General features: G+C 35.2%; 1 protein-coding gene across 4 annotated transcripts in view; it reads left to right on the top strand.

Annotated features, from left to right (window-relative positions):
• ATM (ATM serine/threonine kinase) overlaps positions 1-22,137 on the top strand; it is a 155,913-nt gene that overhangs the window by 110,597 nt on the left and 23,179 nt on the right. For all 4 annotated transcript variants that reach the window (XM_018059835.1, XM_018059834.1, XM_018059836.1 and 1 more), the window contains exons 45-57: positions 1,002-1,106; positions 2,362-2,481; positions 5,125-5,359; positions 5,821-5,988; positions 7,786-7,899; positions 8,507-8,724; positions 9,217-9,424; positions 10,357-10,470; positions 10,838-10,996; positions 11,452-11,590; positions 12,640-12,722; positions 14,030-14,170; positions 14,989-15,105. In XM_018059835.1, coding sequence (XP_017915324.1) covers positions 1,002-1,106; positions 2,362-2,481; positions 5,125-5,359; positions 5,821-5,988; positions 7,786-7,899; positions 8,507-8,724; positions 9,217-9,424; positions 10,357-10,470; positions 10,838-10,996; positions 11,452-11,590; positions 12,640-12,722; positions 14,030-14,170; positions 14,989-15,105 — 1,921 coding nt within the window. The remainder of the gene's footprint in view (positions 1-1,001; positions 1,107-2,361; positions 2,482-5,124; positions 5,360-5,820; positions 5,989-7,785; positions 7,900-8,506; positions 8,725-9,216; positions 9,425-10,356; positions 10,471-10,837; positions 10,997-11,451; positions 11,591-12,639; positions 12,723-14,029; positions 14,171-14,988; positions 15,106-22,137) is intronic.

Below are 22,137 nucleotides of genomic sequence, written 5' to 3'. Positions count from 1 at the left end.
TGTGAAATAATTTATATAAAAAACTGCTAAATCAATAGCATAGAAAGACAATTACTTTAGCCTACATGTAAGGTCCCCATGTGTTCTGAATGAAAAGCCAGGCACCTAATCTAATAAAAGATTGTGCATTCATGTAAAAGTCTTTTGATGATATAAACCAAAGAATAATTAAATCACATTAATTGTATGTTTAATCACTTTCATAGAAAAAAATTCATTAATTAGAAAGTCTTTCAGATTTCAAACTGTTAGATTGCTGTAAAATCAGAGGTATGCATTCGTATTTTAGAAACAGTTTACTCTGTGAGCTGATTCCTACTTGCCTCTGAATCTCCATATGCTGTTTTTCTCCTTGCATGCTATATTTCAGCCACAAAGTCCTCCTTGTTTGTTTGTTTGTTTTTCCATTAGGCCAAACTGTACCTAAAGCCTTAAACATATATCTTCTTTTTTTTCCTCTTACCATGAAGGTGGCTACTTGTCAGATTGTAATTTAATAATGTGACATATTCAGAGAGATCTTTTCTGACCTTCAATTCTAAAGTAACCACTCAGTCATTTGTTTTGTTACCCTGTTTTACTTTTCTACATGTCTTTTGTCCTGGTATTTTTCTTATTTATCCAAACCGGAACATAAACTCCATGAGAATGGGGGCCTGATCTGACTTGTCTACTAATGGACTCACTGCATCTAGAACCTGGTGACTAGTACTAGGCACATAGTAGGTGTTCATCTCATAAATAAATGGGAATATAACATGTTTAGAGCCTGGGGAAAAAAAAATCTGAGAAATTTGCTTTTTTCTGCTTGAAAAAAGAATTTAAAGATCCACAGAATTCTTCATGATTCTTACCAAATTTTCTAGAAATGCATTTTTTAAATGGAGATAATTCTACTTGTAGTTTAAAATTTTGCCTCTTGGTGAAGCTGTTTATACACATACACCAGGATTCTCTGTTTTTAAAAAAATTTTTTCTCTGATTTTTTAATTATTTCACAGCAAAGAAATGGAAAGAACCAGTTACCACGAGTTGTTGTACAATGCTCTGCAGTCTCTAAGAGACAGAGAATTCTCTACTTTTTATGAAAGTCTCAAACATGCCAGGTATTGTAAAAAGAAAGAGTTATTGTTTTTGATCATTGCTGCTTTTCTGAAAACCTGAAGAATACTTTCAGTACAAAGATTTACACTGTTGAAAGGATAAGGACCTAATAGCTGTGGTCAGGTTGTTTTTTGTCATTCCCTTGACTCCCTTAAAAAAAATTACTTGTGTAATTCATAATTCATACGAATCAGTGTTGAAACTCAGAATTTCCAAAGTGGGAGGAAATATTCAACAGTTGACAATTTCAAAGCTTTTCCACATCTGAGAAATAAGTGCTCAAATGAATTTTATCTTTTGCAAACATGTTTGCGTAAGAACTACAAGTGTTCCTGTCTTAACAGTTGTTTTCTGTATCTTCATATTTTGAATGCTTTATGTGAAAGAATTCTTTAACAGACACTTGTCAAATATATATATATATATATATATACACACACGTATGTGTACACACAAATGTTTATATATATATAAAACCATTGTTACCTTTAAATTGTTTTAAAGTAAGAGCATTCTCATACGTTAGGTACTTATATGAGCTTTTTTTTTCTTATATAATACATTTTTCTTTGCTTATGTATTCAAATATATGCTATCTTTAAAAATAAAATTTCCTTTTGGAACCGTGATCCATTATTTATGCTGAACCCTGAAAAGTCTTATTTCCCATCCCTTGGTTCTCTTCCTGGACAAATGTACTGAGAATTTTAATCTTGTCTCTAGTGGTTGTGTGTCATTTACCTCTCTTAGCATTTAATGTTCTTTTTGTAAAATGAGTTAGTACTTAAAGGCTTGGTCTGAGGCACAAATGAGATAATACACAAAAAAGAGCTTAACTATAACAGGCTAAACAAATGTAATGTTTTTTGATTAACAGTAGTTGTGACCTAATAAATCCTGTATTTTTTTACAGAAGTAATACTACCATTTAAATGCTTATCATGTGGTGGCTACTTTGTTAGACTTTTTCTGTATGTATTCTCTAACCTTCAAAATAATTCTGGAAGTGAAAAAGCTTTGTTTCAGAGGAATCCAGTAATGTGTGCAAAGTTATACAGTCATTACTGTTAAAACTAGAATTTAGATCTCAGTCCATACAATTCCAAGGCTTACTTTGTTTCCACTAACTTATGCTGGTGCTTCTGAATATTGCTATTATTAAATCAACACACAGGTCTATAATGAGAACTCAACTTTTATCATCTGTAAAAAAAAATTTATCTTAGTTTTCAAGTGTCTTGTCTTTTCTGCTACTAGAGTTAAAGAAGTGGAAGAGTTGTGTAAGGGCAGTCTTGAGTCTGTGTATTCCCTCTACCCTACACTTAGCAGATTGCAGGCCATTGGAGAGCTTGAAAACATTGGAGAACTTTTCTCAAGGTATGTGATTCAAATAACTATGTATCCCAAAGCACAACCTGTTACCAAAGTGACTTTAAAACATAAAAGCTGTATAGAGACCAGCCATAGGTTCCTTTCCTTTTATCACAGTATAAGTTAGTTGACCTAATGAACTGTGATCTTGTTAAAATAAACATTTTCAAAAATACTCACTATAAAATTCAAGTTTTTAAATTTAACTTTGTGTTTTTCTCTTTACAGCTTTTCCCCTGTTCTACCCCAGATGAAATTATTTCCTCATGTTTTTTATCATAGCATATTATATATACTCCACTGTTTTAGTACTGCATTGCATTACTGTTACTTTATGTATACTCTGCCATGCTATACTAGAGGATCCCTAAAAGTGGGACTTATTTCTTCTTGTATCCCTATTGCTATTTCGTGGTGACTAATTCTTAGTAAACAGTCAATGTTAATGAATATGGAATGTTTAAGGGAGATTGCCCCTTATAATAGTGGAAAGGAAGTCATCTCACTTTGCAGTATTTCTGGATCTTTTTTTGCTAGGGAATTTTAAAGAAGAAAAGTTTGACGAATTGGTAACAAATACCTAGGTTCTAGTATAGCAGTTCACAAAATGTAGTGTAGAAATCCTGCAGGCCCTAGGATCCATTCAGGGGTTCAGGAAATTAAAACTATTGTTAAAATTATAGAAAAAAAAAATTTTTTTTTTTGCTTTCATTCTTTCATGATGTATAGTGACGTTTTGGTGAGGTATCAGAGAATAGCTACAATTATTTGAAAAGACTGTTACCATCTTCCTGCCTTTTCTGTATCTATATGAGGCTAGATTTTCTTCACATTCTCTAACCAAACATCATAGCACAGCAAACTAAATGCACAATCTGAGATGAGAATTCAAGTGTCTCCATTAAGCCAGACATCAAAGAGATTCATAGAAATGTGAAATAGTGCTCTTCTCACTAAATTTTTTGTGATTCTTAGTTGATTTAGTATTCTTATTTTAAAATAAATTTTAATACATGTTAGATTTTTCTCAGTTTTAGTTTCTAATAAGGTAAATATTAATAGTGAAAATGTTTAGTCACTCAGTTGTGTGTGACTCTTTGTGACCCCTTGGACTTTAGCCTGCCAGGCTCTGCTATCCATGGAATTCTCCAGGCACGAGTGCTGGAGCGGGTATCCATTCCCTCCCCCAGGGGATCTTCCTAACGCAGGGGTTGAACCCAGGTCTCCTGCATTGCAGGCAGATTCTTTACCATCTGAGCCCCTAGGGAAGCCCAAATATTAATAAGTATAATCAGGGAGGCCTGGCGTGCTGCACTTCATGGGGTAACAAAGAGTCGGATAGGACTGAGCGACTTGAACTGAACTGAACTGTAAATGAAAGCTGTTTAGGAGTCTTCCATAATTTGTAAGAGTGTAAAGCAGGGGTCCCCAAACCCCGTGCTATGTCATGTTAGGAACCAGGCCGCGCAGCAGAAGATGAGCCAGCAGGCAAGCAAGTGAGGCTTCATCTGTATTTACAACCTTTCCTCAAGGTTCGCATGCAGGAGCCTTAGATTCTCATAGGAGCACGAACCCTACTGAACTGCATATGCAAGATATTTAGGTTATGAGCTCTTATGAGAATCAACCCAAAACCGTCCACCCCACCAGCTCCCCAGTTTGTGGAAAAATTGTCTTCCACAAAACCCAACCCTGGTACCAAAAAGGTTGGGGAGTGCTGGTATAAAGGATTTCCTGAGATTAAAAAATTTGAAACTTGCTGCTCTTAAGATCATTTTGGGAGGAATTAAAGTTTTGGTTCCTCTGAGTTTGTGTTACTGTTTCCTTCTTCATCAAGCAACTAAAAGAACTTTCATTTCCTACATCACCTTAAGGTCATCATCTTAGTTTCCCTGCTTCATTTATCTTGATTTCTCCCCATATAGTACTCCTGAAGGATTGGACAGTATTGCTTAATTTGAACACCTGGGAAGCACTCTGCTCATATGAACTAATTGTACAAGATGTATTTTCTCTTCCTTTAATAAATAATATTGGTATATGAAACCTTTGCCAGATGCCAGCATTTCCTTCATTGGATTGTGCTTTCTTTAATAGCTACAGTTTTGCAGAGTCATGCCCTGTGCCTGATGGGTACGGTAGATAATGAGTTTATTTCATTTCCTTGGTGACGGTCCTCTTTGAGGATCATTGAAGTTGTACTAGAGGTGTAGATGTTCTGAATGAGAGGCCTGATAAATGCGTTCTCATTTCAGAAGAATGGTAATTTAAAAGTGCTGCTTTTTGTGAGGTTGAAGAGTATTTTTAAGAATACCTTAAAAGTAGCATCTATATAAAAATATCAAATTGCTCTCCTATATACCTGAAACTACTATAGTATCGTAAATCAACTATGCTTCAATTTTAAAAAAGAAAGAAAATTTTAAAATGTTCATCATCTGTTGGGTTCTCTGCTGACTGACCTTCCGAGCTCTGACCATATTGTAGATTTCTAAACTTTGATTCTTCTTTTAGTTTATTTTAGAAGTTCCAGTCATGTTGCTGCAAAAATTCCTTTAGTGTTTATTAAATCTTAAGTTTTAGAACCTGCATAGTAGCACCCTTTTTTCATTTCTGTTGCTAATGTGAACCTTGTGGTTTGGCTTTCAGATCAGTAACAGATAGGCAGCCCTCTGAAGTGTACATGAAGTGGTGGAAACATTCCCAGCTTCTCAAAGACAGTGATTTTAGTTTTCAGGAGCCTATAATGGCCCTACGCACAGTCATTTTGGAGATCTTGATGGAAAAGGAAATGAAAAACTCCCAAAGAGAGTGTTTTAAGGACATTCTCACCAAGCATCTTGTAGAACTCTCTGTATTAGCCCGAACTTTCAAGAACACACAGGTAATCAGATTTAAAACTATGTCATCTCACTCGTTGACCTTGCCTTTTTATTACCTAGAAAATAGAAAGCATAAGTAAAAAGAAATGTCATTGAGAGACAGATTGCTATTATAACATTGTATAGCATAGTTGTTTAAGATTTCTCCTTTTGGAATTAGACCTGAATTTGAGTCTTGCACAAGTCTTTCTCTAATCCTCAATTTCCTGGTTAAATAATGAGAAGCTACCTAACTTTCTATATGTATAACATTTCAGTGATTGGATATACTGTATATAAACACACACATAATTATATGTGTCTCTATGTAAAGAGAAAAACAGATAGGCAGATATGGGGGCTAGGGAAGGCAGAGATGCACTTAAGACAAAATTGTCAAGTCCTTACTGCTTTTATCAGTAGTAGTAGAAGTAGTAGTAGTAATAGTAAAAATGTTTATTTCCATTTTTTATTTTCATTTCAGCTCCCTGAAAGGGCAATATTTCAAATTAAACAGTATAATTCAGCTAGTAGTGGAGTCTCTGAGTGGCAACTGGAGGAGGCACAAGTATTCTGGGCAAAAAAGGAACAGAGTCTTGCCCTGAGTATTCTCAAGCAAATGATCAAGAAGCTGGATGCCAGTTGTACAGAGGTTCACTTTTTTTCTATTGGTTGAATTAGTTTTTACTGTAATAAGAAAGATTACTGTGCTTTATAATATTTTAAATAAAATTTAATATAATTACTAATTTTATTAAAGATTTGAAATTACTGATCCATGAACAAGAAATTATAAAAAGGAGTCTTGAAAATTAGTATTTGTAAAAGTTTAGACAGTATTCATTTTTCCTGTTTACAACATTTCTATCAGTCCATCTCATCATAGATTAATTCATCCCAATTATAAGCCTTATTTTTTTAAAACTTTCTACAGTAATCAAGGAGGGTGTGTGGGAAACAAAGATGAAATAGACACTATAGATCTGAAATGACAAAAAATGCAAGAGAAAATGCACAAGAGAATAAAACTTTTTTTAAAAGGCAAGTTGAAATAATTAGGTGGTCAATTCAAAGACCTTGAAAACATCACATCTGATATTTTATCTACCATTACCTATAATGTACATATATATTTTATATTAGTTGTTATAAACTTGATTGCTTCTTCAACTCTGTCTCCAGCATATGATGGACAAATTTAGCAGCATTTGTAGGAATCATGAAGTATTTTAAAAGTTTGGACTCAGTGATATCCCTCTGACATACACCTACTAGGTGAATATCAACATTTTGTACTTTTGGATAATGGAAACTTGTAGAACATCCTCCTTTATTAGAGAATTTATCATTATACCAAGCCCTGGGAGCTCATATGGTATGATTTTTTAAATATTGCTTAACAGTATGGACCCTGAAAACTAAGATCATGGCATCCAGTCCCATCACTTCATAGCAAATAGATGGGAAAACAGGGGAAACAGTGTCTGACTTTGTGTTTGGGGGCTCCAAAATCACTGCAAATGGTTTTGGCAGCTATGAAATTAAAAGACCCTTGCTCCTTGGAAGAAAAGCTATGACAAACTTAGCATATTAAAAAGCAGAGACTTGACTTTGCCAACAAAGGTCCATCTAGTCAAAGCTATGGATTTTCCAGTAGTCGTGTATGGATGTGAGAGTTGGACTGTAAAGAAAGCTGAGGGCCGAAGAATTGATGCTTTTGAACTTCGGTGTTGGAGAAGACTCTTGAGAGTCCCTTGGACTGCAAGGAGATCTAACCAGTCCACCCTAAAGGAGATCAGTCGTGAGTGTTCATTGGAGGGACTGATGTTGAAGCTGAAACTCCAATCCTCTGGCCACCTGATGTGAAGAGCTGACTCATTGGAAAAGACCCTGATACTGGGAAAGATTGAGGGCAGGAGGAGAAGGGAATGACAGAGGATGAGATAGCTGAATGGCATCACCGACTCAATGGACAGGATGTTGAGTAAACTCCAGGAGTTGGTGATGGACAAGGAGGCCTGGTGTGCTGCAGTCCATAGAGTCGCAAAGAGTCGGACACAACTAAACAACTGAACTGAACTGATGGACCCTGAAGTTACCTACCCTCTTTGTACTTCAGTTGTAGTTTTCTAATTAAGGATAATAATTGTTCTTATTTCATAGGATTCTTGTGAGGATTAACTGAATTATTATATGTTATTTTATATAGCAATAATGCCAATCATATAAAAGTACTCAATATATGTGAGTTGTTTCAATAATAGTAATAATAGTACTAGTAGTAGAGAATGATTATTTTATAAAGGTAAATATTTGGAATTATTAAAATAGTTGTAAGTTGAAAGCAAATGAGGAAAGACATTTTTAACCTGTTTTTTTCCTACATGGAAGATATTTTTGTACAGTCATGATAATGAATTACATTTTAAGACTTTGCTTTCCTTTACAGAATGATCCCAACTTAAAACTTATATACACAGAATGTCTAAGAGTTTGTGGCACTTGGTTAGCAGAAACTTGCTTAGAAAATCCTGCAGTCATCATGCAGACCTATCTAGAAAAGGTAAGGTTTTTGAGGAACCCTAATAGAGTTGCTTAGCATAAATACATTTGATCTTTTCATTGAAGTGAAGTGAAGTGAAAGTTGCTCAGTGATGTCCAAGTCTTAACAACTCCATGGATTGTAGCCCGAAGTGAAAGTTGCTCAGTAGTGTCCAAGTCTTAACAACTCCATGGATTGTAGCCCACCAGGCTCCTCTGTCCATGGGATTCTCCAGGCAAGAATCCTGGAGTGGGTTGCCATGCCCTCCTCCATGGGATCTTCTCAACCCAGTGCTTCTACCACCTTTGAGCTTCCTGTTTCTCCCTCTTATTCATATAGTTTAATTTTTAAAATAGCTACTTCACTAATAAATGAACATGAAAAGCCTAATATGTTTTTTTAGTTTTATAGAGCTTTATGTTTTTGTACCATTCTTTACACATATTAGCTATTTCAGTTGTTTCTGCTCTGTCAAAATTGTTTTGAAAACTCAAAGAAGTATTTTGTATAATTTAGCTTATATACATATATATATGTTAAACTTTACCATGGATATTTCTTTGATCTGAGTAATTCTTTAGATGCATTTAGTATCTGTAAGTATAAATGGATTGTTTTTTTCTTGAAGGCTGTGGAAGTTGCTGAAAATTATGATGGAAAAAGCAATGATGGGCTGAGAAATGGAAAAATGAAGGCATTTCTCTCATTAGCACGGTTCTCAGATACTCAATACCAAAGAATTGAAAACTACATGAAATCCTCAGAATTTGAAAATAAGCAAGCTCTTCTGAAAAGAGCCAAGGAGGAAGTTGGCCTACTTAGGGAACATAAAATCCAGACCAACAGGTAACTGAGGGTCTACAAGTAACAAGATATACAGTATTTATACAGGTATACAGAACCAGATAGGAATTCATGCTGTGGCTCTATACTAATTGTGAAATATACTGGTGTTAACTTTTTGTTTTGCTTTTTTAGTTTGTTTGTTGATATCATAGCTGAAAAAGAGATATGTGTTGAAATTAGAGAGGAGTTACTTAGTTTGATGTAATTAAATACTTTTTTCAAACCTGCTTTTGGTATATATATTTTAGTGTAAGTAGAAAATAAAGTTAATGAAATACCTTGCATAGAGTCTACTTTGGTTGCCTAAAATAGCTTTTGAATTGCAGAAACTTAAAGACAAAAGTAAGTTTATTCTCTTTATAATTCTTAGAATGTTGCTTTTTCTCCTAAGATGGACACCTGATTTTTCATTTATATTGTATATCTTATTTGATTTTGTAGTTCTATAAAATTTAACGGCTTTTGTGTTTTATTTTAATTATCCAATGTAAGATACACAGTAAAGGTTCAGCGAGAGCTGGAGTTGGATGAATGTGCACTCCGTGCATTGAAAGAGGATCGTAAACGTTTCTTATGTAAAGCAGTTGAAAATTACATCAATTGCTTATTAAGTGGTGAAGAGCATGATATGTGGATATTTCGTCTTTGTTCTCTCTGGCTTGAAAATTCTGGAGTTTCTGAAGTCAATGGCATGATGAAGGCAAGTTTTCTTTTTCAACCCAGTATTCTAGCCTGTGCTTTAAAAGTTAAGCCATTAGCCCCTCAAATGTCATGCATTTTGTATACTTTGTATCCTTGGCAGTTAGTTTAGGGCACTACACATAGGTACTTAACTAACTCTAATGATATAGGTTTATGTGGATATGAGAGAATTTAGGTCAGTCTTTTCCTGTAGCATTTTAATTACCATCGGAAAGTACCCAGAATGCTAGACTGGGAAATTTGGAAAGCAATTAAAAGATGATGTGATCACAGGTGGTGTTTTTTTAACCCCTGCTTTATTATTTTCTGTTTTTTATTTTTTTTTTTACAATAAATTATTCTTTTAAATGGAAAATAAAAACATTTTAAGAAAACATTAAGGCAGTAGAATTTTATAAATTTTTATTTAAAAATCTTGGGTTTTATTAATGACACCTAAATATTATGCCCTGTCATCCCTATCATTTATTAATGATACTTAAATGACACCTAAAGTTATGTTTCAATCAGTTTGAAGCTTAAAATAGTTCTTCTGGCTGAAGAGAATATTAATACTCATAAGAGATATAACAAATTTCTGCTACTAGTGTACATTAAATCCTGTTACTTTTAGAATGTAGGGGAAAATAGTTATTCCATTTTATTCACACTGACTTCTCAGGAGTCAAGATTACAATAGTTCTTAGATCAATGTTTGTCCTCCTTGGATTCACTGGAATATAAGCAGTACCAAGTATTCCACTTCTGAATGCAATCTGATACAGGTTCAAACATGATTTACCAGTGAGTCAATCTAGACTTTAAGACAAATGATAAGGAAAAAATATGTCTGCTTGATGATTGCACTAATAGAGGAGCATTTTGTATTTGTTTAGATGTGAGGTCTAGTTGAAATGATTGCTTTTTAATTTTGTATTTTTTTAATGGCAGAGAGATGGAATGAAGATTCCATCATACAAATTTTTGCCTCTTATGTACCAATTGGCTGCTAGAATGGGGACCAAGATGATGGGAGGCCTAGGATTTCATGAAGTCCTCAATAATGTAAGTAAACATGAAAATCAAACCACAATTGCTTTTCTTTTATATTATTGTATATTACTGTTCCACTCTAGAAAGTGGCTACACCAAAAAGTATCGTCGGTCATATTTATTATGTTATATAAGGGCAAGAATATTCTCTTTCGTCTCCTTTCATATGCCACATGTTACTCACTTTCTCTTTCTTTTTCCTCATATACTTCTCTCACCCATACATACCACATCACCACTCCCGCCCCCCACACACAGTCCACCCACTGTACCATCTAGCACAGTAAAACATATCTTAATGTTAAGCAAAATTTAAATTTAAAAAGTTATGGATTTTTTTTTCTTTCCATAAAATTAACAGTTCTTAATTTTCTGACAGCTCATCTCTAGAATTTCAATGGATCATCCTCATCACACTTTGTTTATCATATTGGCCTTAGCAAATGCAAACAAAGATGAATTTTTGACCAAACCAGAGGCAGCCAGAAGGAGTAGAATTACTAAAAATGCACCTAAACAAAGCTCTCAGCTTGATGAGGTATTTGGATTGAACATGCATACCTTTTTTAATTGCGATATTCATTTTTTCTCAAAATATTCCTTTCTTAAGTCTCAGGAATTCAAAGAGTATATATTGTTACAATATTAAATTTGTAAATCCTTTGTTATTATGATGCTACCTAAAACTGGTTCAAAATTCCTGAATATTTCTCAAAGCATAAGAGATACCAAAGGTATTTTACTGTTTTTCCTCAGCGTAATGAGGAAAGAAAAAATAGATTTTACAAGGCACCCAAGTCATTTACTCTTGAGATTATTATACCTTTGATATGTTTCATTCATAATATAGTGACTGCTTTGTCTCTGAGGAATTATAGTCCTTCCATTGTCTAGATATGTACATAAATTCCATTTTTTTGTTTTTATAACTCTAAAAGTTTTAATGTTGCATATTTGCTTTTGTAATATTTTTTGTTTGTATTTTATTAATAGGATCGAACCGAGGCTGCTAACAAAATAATACGTACTATCCGAAGTAGGAGACCTCAGATGGTCAGAAGTGTTGAGGCACTTTGTGATGCTTATATTATACTAGCAAATTTAGATGCCACTCAGTGGAGGACTCAGAGAAGTATGCAATTTGAAAGAATGAATGTTGCATTCTTGCTATGTTAATCTCTGTTGTTGTTTTTAGGTGCTAAGTCATATCTGACTGTTTTGTGACCCCATGGCCTATAGTCTGCCAGGCTCTTCTGTCCATAAGATTTCCCATTTTCCCAGGCAAGAATACTGGAGTGGGTTGCCATTTCCTTCTCCAGGAGATCTTCGCAACCCAGGGACTGAATCTGAGTCTTCTGCATTGCAGGCAGATTCTTTACTGCTGAGCCACCAGGAAAGCCCACTTATTCTCTATAGGGATATTTTAATTACAGAACAGAATGTAAATCTGCTCAACTCACATTAATTATAGATATGAAAGTTTTGATGATTATAACTCACACGTAATTCAAAACTTTATTTTTATCTAAAAGCCTTCAATACCCCTCCAGTTACTTTTTCACTTAATATCTTGTTGTGGAACTGATTTTTAATAGATAACTGCATTCTAGGACTTAAAAATGAAAAGACTATCATTTTCTCCATCACTCTTCTTGCTGTGTCTCTTTAAATAATTATAAGCTGCTATAATTTGGTTGTGTGTATCTGTCTCCCCAAACTTTAATAATTATGTTCTTTTTTTCTGTTCAGAATCATGTCTTCATGGTTAAATTCTTACTATTTTAAAATAAAAATGAGGCTTCTCATAGTGTTCCTCTAAGCAAACAAAGAATACTGTCATGTTGTTTAGTCACATTTAATAATAATATGTATAGCATTATCTATGTGCTGTTCATACTATTATATAATTATCTTAAGTTGTCCAACTTGGCACCTCAGGTGGAGTCTGGTCTAATTACCAGTGCCAGGTAACCTGCAAATTCATCTGTAAGCCACATTACTCATTGCTATGCCCTGACCCCAAGCGGCATTATGTCCCAAGTCTTTGGTCTTCATTTCTAAATCAGAACCACAGATTAGCCATAGTTTGGGTTTATGGTATCTGCTGAATTCTCCTGCTTTACCTACAATACTGTTGCTCAATTTGCAGTTGTCACTGAAACTTCTTTATTTTAAATACAGAAGGCATAAATATTCCAGCAGACCAGCCCATTATCAAACTTAAAAATTTAGAAGATGTTGTTGTCCCTACTATGGAAATTAAGGTAATTTGCTATTAACTGTTTTGATTTTTTAATTAAACTAAATTACTTTTTAGCAAGTTAAACCATTTGAAATAGCCTTTTATTGTAGGTCAAAATTGGTTAATTATTGGCAATTTCATTTGTTTCAACCAATAGTTTTTTCTTTATTGGATTCCCTTTGCCCAAGACTTAAAATACTTAAAGATCTCTCCTGCTTTCTTTTCTATTTCCTTCAGTTTTTACAGTTGTCATCTTTCTTATGAAGAAGTCTGTAAGCTGTCATTGATATTTTCATTGGCCAGAAGAAGGAAATATTTTGTGTGTTTATGTCAATATTAATTTTTAACTGAGCAAGAAAGTTCCTAATTGTTTTATATTGAGTTTTAAAATTCTGTACGTTAGAATGTATTGACTGTGATGTGTTACAATATTAAATAATACAATATATATTACAGTATTGACTGTAATATACATGACACTTTCAGCTATGTCCTAATAGTTTTTTATTGCTGGAAGTACGATGTGGGCAGGGGTAAATATAATAATAAAGGTTGTTTGGTCACTAAGTCATGTCCATCTCTTTTGTGACCCCAAGGACTGCAGCGCTCCAGGCTCCTCTGTCCTTGAAATTTTCTAGGCAAGAATATTGGACTGGGTTGCCATTTCCTTCTCTAGGGGATCTTCCCAACCTAGGATCTAACCCACGTCTCCTGCATTGGCAGGTGGATTCTTTACCACCAAGCCACCTGGGAAGCCCATAATAAATAAAGATTACAGTTTAGAAAATGATCATTTTAACTACATTGTAAAATCTCTCCTTTGAGTTTGCAGTTTAGTGTTTAATATGTATGGTTATTTGATTTGAAATGTAGCTTCATCGTGTAATAACCTATCAGCAAAGTTACTTATTTAAATATCTTGTGAAACTGCCAGATTTAGCAATTAAAACCTAGAAAACTCCTCTCCATACTTTTCTAAAATTTCTCTTATTGTTTTTGTGAGGAGATGACTTAATTTATATTGATGACTTAGCATTCACAGATCAGTGGTAACACCTGAACCAGGGTTATTGAATAGTTTTTTCAGCAACACTCATCTAACTTCTTATATTAGAGATATTTAAGGAGGTAAATTGTGTTATCTATATTGCTTTTTGAAGCATTTCCAATGTCAAATCTCCTTTCTTTCATTTATAAAGTTACCACTTCTGTTCTTAACCAACAGCATATTGTCATTCATTCCTTTGCTTAATATTAAAATTGTCATTTAAAATTCATTTTTCTTTAAATGCAAATTGAATACTAAGGTATTGTCATATACTTTATTAGGTGGACCCCACAGGAGAATATGGAAATCTGGTGACTATAAAGTCATTTAAAGAACAATTTCGTTTAGCAGGAGGTTTAAATTTACCAAAAATAATAGATTGTGTGGGCTCTGATGGAAAGGAAAGGAGACAGCTTGTCAAGGTGAGACTTTGCTTTTGTGGTGTGGTTCCTAGTGGACTAATGAAAACATCAAAGAAAAACTAACAGATATTTTCTTCTTATTTTGGCTCTTTGGTTTTGTTCTCAATAATTACAGGTGAGGAAGACGAAGTAGAAGGAAATTGTCTTCTAGAAGCAGAATGCTTTTCCTCATGGTTTTGTGTGTGTATCTGAAAGACCAGCCTTATTTTAACAGTTGGTTGAAATGAAAAAATACTTTTTACATGTATAGACATGGTTAGGTTTAACCGTCAGCCTACTTGTTATGAAAAAAAATTTTTGAGTGTTGCTTATTTTCTTGAATAGTTCAAGTTGAAGGCCCTTGCTTCAATGTTCTGGGTCTGACATTGTGCTAAGTGCTGTTTTAAACGTATCTGAAAGGGATAGCACGCCTCCCTTACTCTGCTTTTACGCTTTGGGCCTTGCTGGGAAGTAGCAGAGAGACAGCAGTGCTCCCCCACCTTGGTGTTTTGCTGTGTGCCCTTAAGTGTAGGCATTCCAATTATTTTAGTTACAAAAGCAGCTATGATGGGGAGTGGGGAAGGATACTTCTTTTTTCTAAATTGGTCTACAGTGATGTAGTTTATTCTAATACTATTCTTTTGTTCGTGTGTTTGTGTGTTACACACACAAACGAAAGAATAGTATTAGGTCTTAATTACTTAAGAGACTATTAAGGGGAGCACAGATCCTCAGATTGATTTCCAAGTGCCCTTTGGCTGTCCTCAGATGATTTTGCGTGATTTTATAGTAAAGAAAATGAACTGTGCGTAGTTATTTGTGTTTTGATTATTCTGAAGGGCCGTGATGACCTGAGACAAGATGCCGTCATGCAGCAGGTTTTCCAGATGTGTAATACATTACTGCAGAGAAATACTGAAACCAGGAAGAGGAAATTGACTATTTGTACTTATAAGGTAACTTTTATTTCTGCTGCTTCATAAAGGACATATAAAAGACGCCATTATTGAGGTAGGGGGTCAGCAAATACTTTCCTGAAGGATAACATTTTAGACTTTGTGAGCCACATACATAGGTCTCTGTTGCATATTCTTTATTTATTTTTTTCCTTGATAGCCCTTTAAACCTGAAAGACCATTCTTAGCTCACAGGCTATACAAAAATAGTTTGGGACTGGGTTTGGTCCAAAGGCCATATATTGCTAAGCTCTGATTTAAACAGTATTTTTCTTTTGTAAAGTATACATTAATGTTAATTGCAACTATTTTTTTGTTTCAAGAAATCTTGTTCTTATAATCAGCTAAAGTATTTTCCCTTTATCTTTGACCATTTGGCCTATTTCTGGTATAAAAGTGCTCTTTAGAAGAGAAATGATGTTAAAAAGAAAATACTGATTCAGTGAAGAATACATTATATAATGTAGAGTTTTAAATTTTTAAATATGCTAGTTTTTGACTAGGTAATACATTTGCATGGTTCTAAAATCCAATAGTAGCAAAAGGTATAAAAAGGGAAGCCTTCTCTCACCCCTTCCCTTTCCCTGTAAACCTCATGCCCCACCATCTCTTATTCGTATAAGTACCATTTTCATTTGTTTCCAGTGTTATACAAATAGAATATATGAATATAATTCCTTATTTTCCCCCCTTTCCTAGAGTAGAGACAACAATATTTTTTTAACTCAGCAATATATTATAGAAATTTTTTGCTTTTTTAACAACTGCTTTATGTATTAGTACATAATTATCATACAAGTCCTTATCATATAAATAGGCATTTGGGTCATTTATAGTCCTTTACTGTAGCAAGCAGTGCTGTGCTGCAATAAATAACATTGAACATATTTCATATATGCACTGGTGAATCTGTGGGATAGATTTCCTAAAGTTGATGGGTAACAGTATAATTTGGTAGATATTGTCAGATTACCTTTAATAGAGGGATGTCCCAATTGCATTTCCTCCAGCATTTTGCTTGAGAAGATAATTCTTAAGTCACATTATTCTATTAATCATCTTTGACCCTTACATGAATGCTCATCTAGCACATTTGCATTTTTAAAAATTGCAATAAACTTTTATTTTGAAGGATGTGTTTTCTATAGGTGTTCCTTTCTGGTTTCATTCCTCTGTGTCCTATTTGCCTTTTATTCCTCTGTCACTGCTGTAACAAGGCTTATTTATTTATTCGTTGTTTCTATTTCTGTGAAGATATAAACAAATTAAGATAATTACTGTGTGTTACTAGAGAAGCAGTCTTTCAGAGACACTTAGGATAGCCCCATATCTGTTTCTTAAACCTGCAAAATGGTATATAAACAACAAGTGTTTATTTTCTCCAGCAAGTTAACCCTACTTAAACTCAAGGTATCCCAACCGTCAACTAAAATTAGTTTAAAAATATAATTAAAAATACAGTAATGTTTATAATGTGAATAAGCTGCTTAGGATTAATGATAATAAGAAAGATGCAAGACTGTATGAAAAAAAAATTATACAAATGTAACAAGAAAGAAAAAAGGAAAATTAGCATAAGGTAAAAGTACCACATCGTAAATGGGAAGAGACTGAAAAATGTCAGCTGATTTCAAATTAGCATAGACAATGAAATTCCAGTAAAAATTTTGTAATGTGGAAACATGATGTAAAAGTTTATCTTGAAAAATATATTGGTGAGAATGACTAAAATGTCCTTGATAAAAGCAATACATGAAAGTGGACTCTGTCCAGTCATATGAAACCAAAGTAGCCTTGACAGATGTTTATATATACATGTGTAAGAAATCAGTATATAGCTTTGACATAAAGTTCCTTAAATGCTATTAACTCTGGGTATGATGGGATTATGGGTAGTACCTGTTTTTTAAATATATTTTGAATTGCCCTCAGTGAAAATTTTTTTAATTATAAAAATAATTGTTAAATTAAAAACTCCAAATAGGGGAGCAGGGAAGAAATTAAATCTACCCACCAAAATTCTGATTGAGTCAGGCTGTTGTAACTGAAAACTGAGATTTTTTTTTAGAGCTTTTTAACTGCCTACAGAAATAGAAATATAAAACTCACTTATTAGTTGGATGAAGTTGAAGAGTGGGAAAGCATTTTAAAAAAGCACACTTTTTTCTTACTTTCAAAGTTGTGAGAAATTTATTGTTAACTTGATGCTTTCTAGTACCAGTTAACAAAAAGCGAGTTCTCATGGAATGCTAAGAGCAAAAGTTAAAATTCAAGATCTGTGAAATCTGATCTTTGATGTGGTTTAGATCAGTGCTACTCAAATTTAACAGGCATTCTAGTCCCTGGAAGGGTCTGTTAAAACAGATTGCTGAGCCCCTAAAATTTCTGATTCTAGGATAGAGCCTGAGAATATGCATTTCTACCAGATACCAAGTGATGCTGATGCATCTGCAGTTTAGGAACCACACTTTGAGACCCAACACTCTAGTTAATTTGCTATCTATTGATTTAGCGTCATTGTAGGACAAAGTTGATGAGCTGTTAACTTTCTCCTCTGATTGCTCAGAATGTTTTAGAGGGCAGATATTCAGTAACATGAGTGAAAGGGAAGTTTTGTGCTCTAAGTGCTAGACTTTTAGATGGTGAAAGCAATGACTAGAGAGCTGGGATCCGATATGTTGCAGCAGATTTGGGCTGTAAGTGCTCAGTCACTTCAGTCGTGTCTGACTCTTTGCAATCCCGTGGACCGTAGCAGCCAGGCTCCTCTGTCCATGGGGTTTTCCTGGCAAGAATGCTGAAGTGGGGTGTCATGCGTCCTCCAGAGGATCTTCCTGACCCAGAGATCGAACCTACATCTCCTGCATTGCAGGTGGATTCTTTACCACTGAGCCACCGGGGAAGCCCTTGGGCTATAGCATCACCTGGTTTTCTCAGGAAGCAGCTCAGGCTTCCAAGTAAATAATACAATTTGGCTTCCAGAGTTCATTGCTATAAAGCATGAGAGAAGACCTTGACCTAAAATATTTTGAAGGCAAAAATAACTAAACTCCATCTCTACCTGGTAACTTTTTAAATATCTGATTTTCACAGAGAACTATTTTACCAGTTAAATAGTGGAATTACTTAATGTTATATATTTGAATATTTAAAAATGTCCTTTTGGAAGACTGTGTGCTCCCAACGCAGGGGGCATTGGTCTAAGCTCTCTCAGGGAACTGGATGCCACAAACTGCAACTAAGAAAGTGTCCACATGTCACAGCTAAGAGTTTTAACAAGTTGCAACTAAAGATCCTACCTGCCATAATGAAGATCAAAGATCCCATGTGCTGCAACTAAGACGTGGCACAGCTAAGTAAACTAAAAAATAATAATAATAAAAATTTTAAATGACCCCTAAATACGAGAGTTTGGGTTTGACTTTATTGTTTAAAATTGTATTATTGGGCCAATAGGTCTATATTATTTTGAGATTACTCCAAAAATGTGAAAGCTGTGTTGTAGCTTTGTTGCTAGTTGTTCTTGATTTCAGTTAAAGGTTCCTGAAAGTCCTATCTTCTATGTAATGAAGCAGTCTGCCTAGTCTTCTGCGGAGTCATTCCCAATCTGTCATTCAGGCTTCTTGTGACCATTGTAACAACAAGCCAGGTCATTGACTGCCTGGAATTAACTCTTGGTGTGCAAATGTTGCTCAGGGGTAAAGAATCTGCCTGCCAGTGCCGATGTGGTTTCGATTCCTGAGTCAGGAAGATCCTCTAGAGAAAGAAACGGCAGCCCACTCCAGTATTCTTGCCTGGGAAATCCCATGGACAGAGGAGCCTGGCAGGCTCTAGTCCAAGGGGTGGCAAAAAAGTCAGACACGGCTACGTGACCGAACAACAACAACAAAGACAACAACCCAGATGTCAAAATGCAGCCTCAAAGGAGAGACTTGTATATTGAGGAACATAAGATATCAGAGAGAATCACATGGAAATGGAGGAAGACAAAGTATTGTTTTTGCTGGCACTGAGACATAGCCCTCTGATAACCAGAATTCCTGTGACTGGGCTAATTTATCTCTACCAAAACTACATCTTTAGAAAGTATGTTGAACAACTAGCCTAAAATCTTAGATATGAGAGGATTCATTTTTTAAAATCAGTGTCTTATAAATAATATTTAAATGCTGAAAGAAGCTTTGTACTTAATTCTTCATTATACCTTATGAAAAACATTGCCATTTGCCTTTTGAAACTTGAATTCAATGTTTTTATATCAACCAACATCTCTGAAATGAGATAGAAAGAAGCCAGCCTACTCCTTTCTCCATTAGTCTCTTAACAAAAGAAGGGTTTGATTCCTCTCCCCCCCAATAACTAGATAGTAATAGAGAGTAATTTTAGAAAAGAGATCTTTGATGGAATATATTAGGAGGTAAGGATGTTAATGTGATCAAGCATTAGGGTCACAGCTAGCTCAAAGTCAAAGATAAAGCTGGATTTTCTGGGAGGAAGGTATTTAGAGGTACTTAAGCAGGAAGGAAAATAAGTTGGAAAGACTATGAGATCTCTTCATTCATTTGTTCAGTAATTGTTTGTTTACATGCCTAGTGGTGTATCATTACTTCTATAGAAGTAATAAAACATATTCTTAGTTCTTAAGAAGCTCATAGTCTACCAAGGGAAACAGACAGACAATTACAATGCAGAGTGTTAAGTGCATTTTTGGAGAATGAAAAGAGCTGAAGATGGAGAAATCATATTTATCTTTAACATCACTGGGGAAGACCCAGGCTGAGGGCAGGAACAGGCTCCAATGAGCCACCAACTCCCAGTGGACCCTCAATACAAGGCCATCACCCACAGGGTCACTGTGACATACTGGAGCAAGTGGAGTCTTCTGAGCCAGGGTTCTTCTAGCTCCTTTTTTTTACCCAATTAGGAGACCTTCCCACATTAACAGGCAGCCAGAACCTGTTTAATTGTTGCCTACCAAAATGCCTGTGATCTAGCACTGCTCCTGAGATTATGGCCCTGCCCCTAAAGAGAGGGCCTTGTTTTGGGAGCTCCTTGGCCCTGAGAATGAGCACAGGCTCAGAAAGGATACACAGCATGGGACTCAAAATCACTGGCCTCCTTCTACTGCTGGAAACAGTTTAACATCTGAGGGAGGATGGGAAGAAAGGAGGGGCCAGCCCTCTCTGCCCTGCCTCATTTGCTCCCGGTTATGCTCCTACAAGAAAAGTGATGAGTAGCCTGAGACCCACGGTAACAGGGCCTACTCTGTGTCCATGATCCTTGGCAAACCCTTCCACTCACCCCTTTAACCAGGGCGGGTGGGCACAGGGCAAAAGGAAGCCTGAAGCCCTGAAAAAGGCTTTAAAACACAAATCTTTTGCAGAGGCTCCTCTTAGGAACTTCAGGGCATAGCTCCTGTTCTGCCAGACTCCAGCGCTTAGGCCTGTGAACATCTGGAGGCTTAGGGTCTTAGGATCTGAGCAGCAGTGTTTTCCTCCACCAACTAGCTCATCTAGAACTAGCCTCATTTTGGTATCTTTGAGAAAGGGTGCTGGCCCTGAGCCTTCTCATCCAGAGAGGACAATCAGAAAGGGTTCAAGGCCCAGACACTGTAAAAACTGAGGGGGAGCCCACACGGGAGGGGCATGCACCCTGCTGTGGGATCACAGCTGCCGGGGACCACTTCAGGGGAAGGGCAGGGGGGCAGAAGACAGTAGGGGTAGGCGCAGGCAAGGGGGTCGGGAAGTGGTGGCTTAGGACTGAAGCACCTTATATGCCGATTTTGTTTCACTGCAGGGCTTTTCACTTTCCTCTGCTTGTAATACTGTTTTTCTTCAGATCTCTGCATGAACCTTTTCCCTTAGGTTATTATTCTTTCAGGCTTTTCTCCAGTGTCACCTCTTCGGAGATGCCTTCTCTGACCATATAAAAAAGTATCTGTTACTTTTTTAAATGTCTGTTTTGTTCTATTATACTTGTTATCTGGCATCATTAAATGTCTATTAGTGTATGTGTTCCCACACCAGAATGAAGCTTTATAAGGACATATTCTTCATCTGCCTCATTGCTGCTCTATTCTCAGTGCCCTAGCATCATGTGTAAGACATAATAGACTCTCAAAAAACATAGTTAATAAATTAATGAAATCTCCTCTGTGTTAAGACATAGAACATAAAATAATAAAACATTTGAGTATATTAAAATTAAAAATGTATAAAATTAAAGATACTATAAAGACAGGTGGCTGAGAAGACAAATTTTAAAATGTTGATAATAAAAAGGATTGTTATTAATAACAACAATGGATTTATGTACAGAATATGGATATAGCTATTACAGACCAGTGATAAAAAGACAAGCCAGTGAGTAAAAAGGGTGAAGAATACAAACAGGCAGTTCACAAGAAGAGAACATTCGAATAGCCAGTGAGCCGATCAGGTCGCACTCAGCTTTCCTGGGAATCTGGAAAATACGAATGAAAACCACAATAAGATACTGTTACACATCTCTTGGACTAACAAAATGTGGAAGTCTTGATAAATACTACATGTTGGGAGGTTATAGAATAGACTCTGCTAAAATAAATTGGTACAACTACTTTGGATAGTTATTTGCCAGTATATGTTAACTAAGTTGAAGATGCATCTCCTGAATGACCCAGCTCTTCAATTTCCAGGTACATGTATACCCTAGAAAAACTGAAATATATTCATTATTAAACTAATAGCATTGGAGATAGCAGCATTGGGGAAATCTGGAAACAATGTGAATGTTAATCAGTATTCCAGTTGTATAAATTGGATTATTATGGTATATTTATACAATGCAGAGTTGTTAAAATGAATAACTTTGTTGTTAAAATGAATAAAATGATTAACTCTTTAACTCAGAGTTGTTAAATGTATTAACATAGTTAAAGGTATTAATAAAATAATGTTGATTGAGAAAAAAGCAATTAAAACATACATATAGTATAAATATCTTTATTTAAAGCTTACAGTTACATATATATACGTGCTGTGCTGTGCTAAGTTG

The sequence above is a fragment of the Capra hircus genome, chromosome 15, assembly GCF_001704415.2.
Source record: "Capra hircus breed San Clemente chromosome 15, ASM170441v1, whole genome shotgun sequence".
NCBI classification, from domain to species: Eukaryota; Metazoa; Chordata; class Mammalia; order Artiodactyla; family Bovidae; genus Capra; species Capra hircus.
This window is presented reverse-complemented; position numbering and strand designations above follow the sequence as displayed.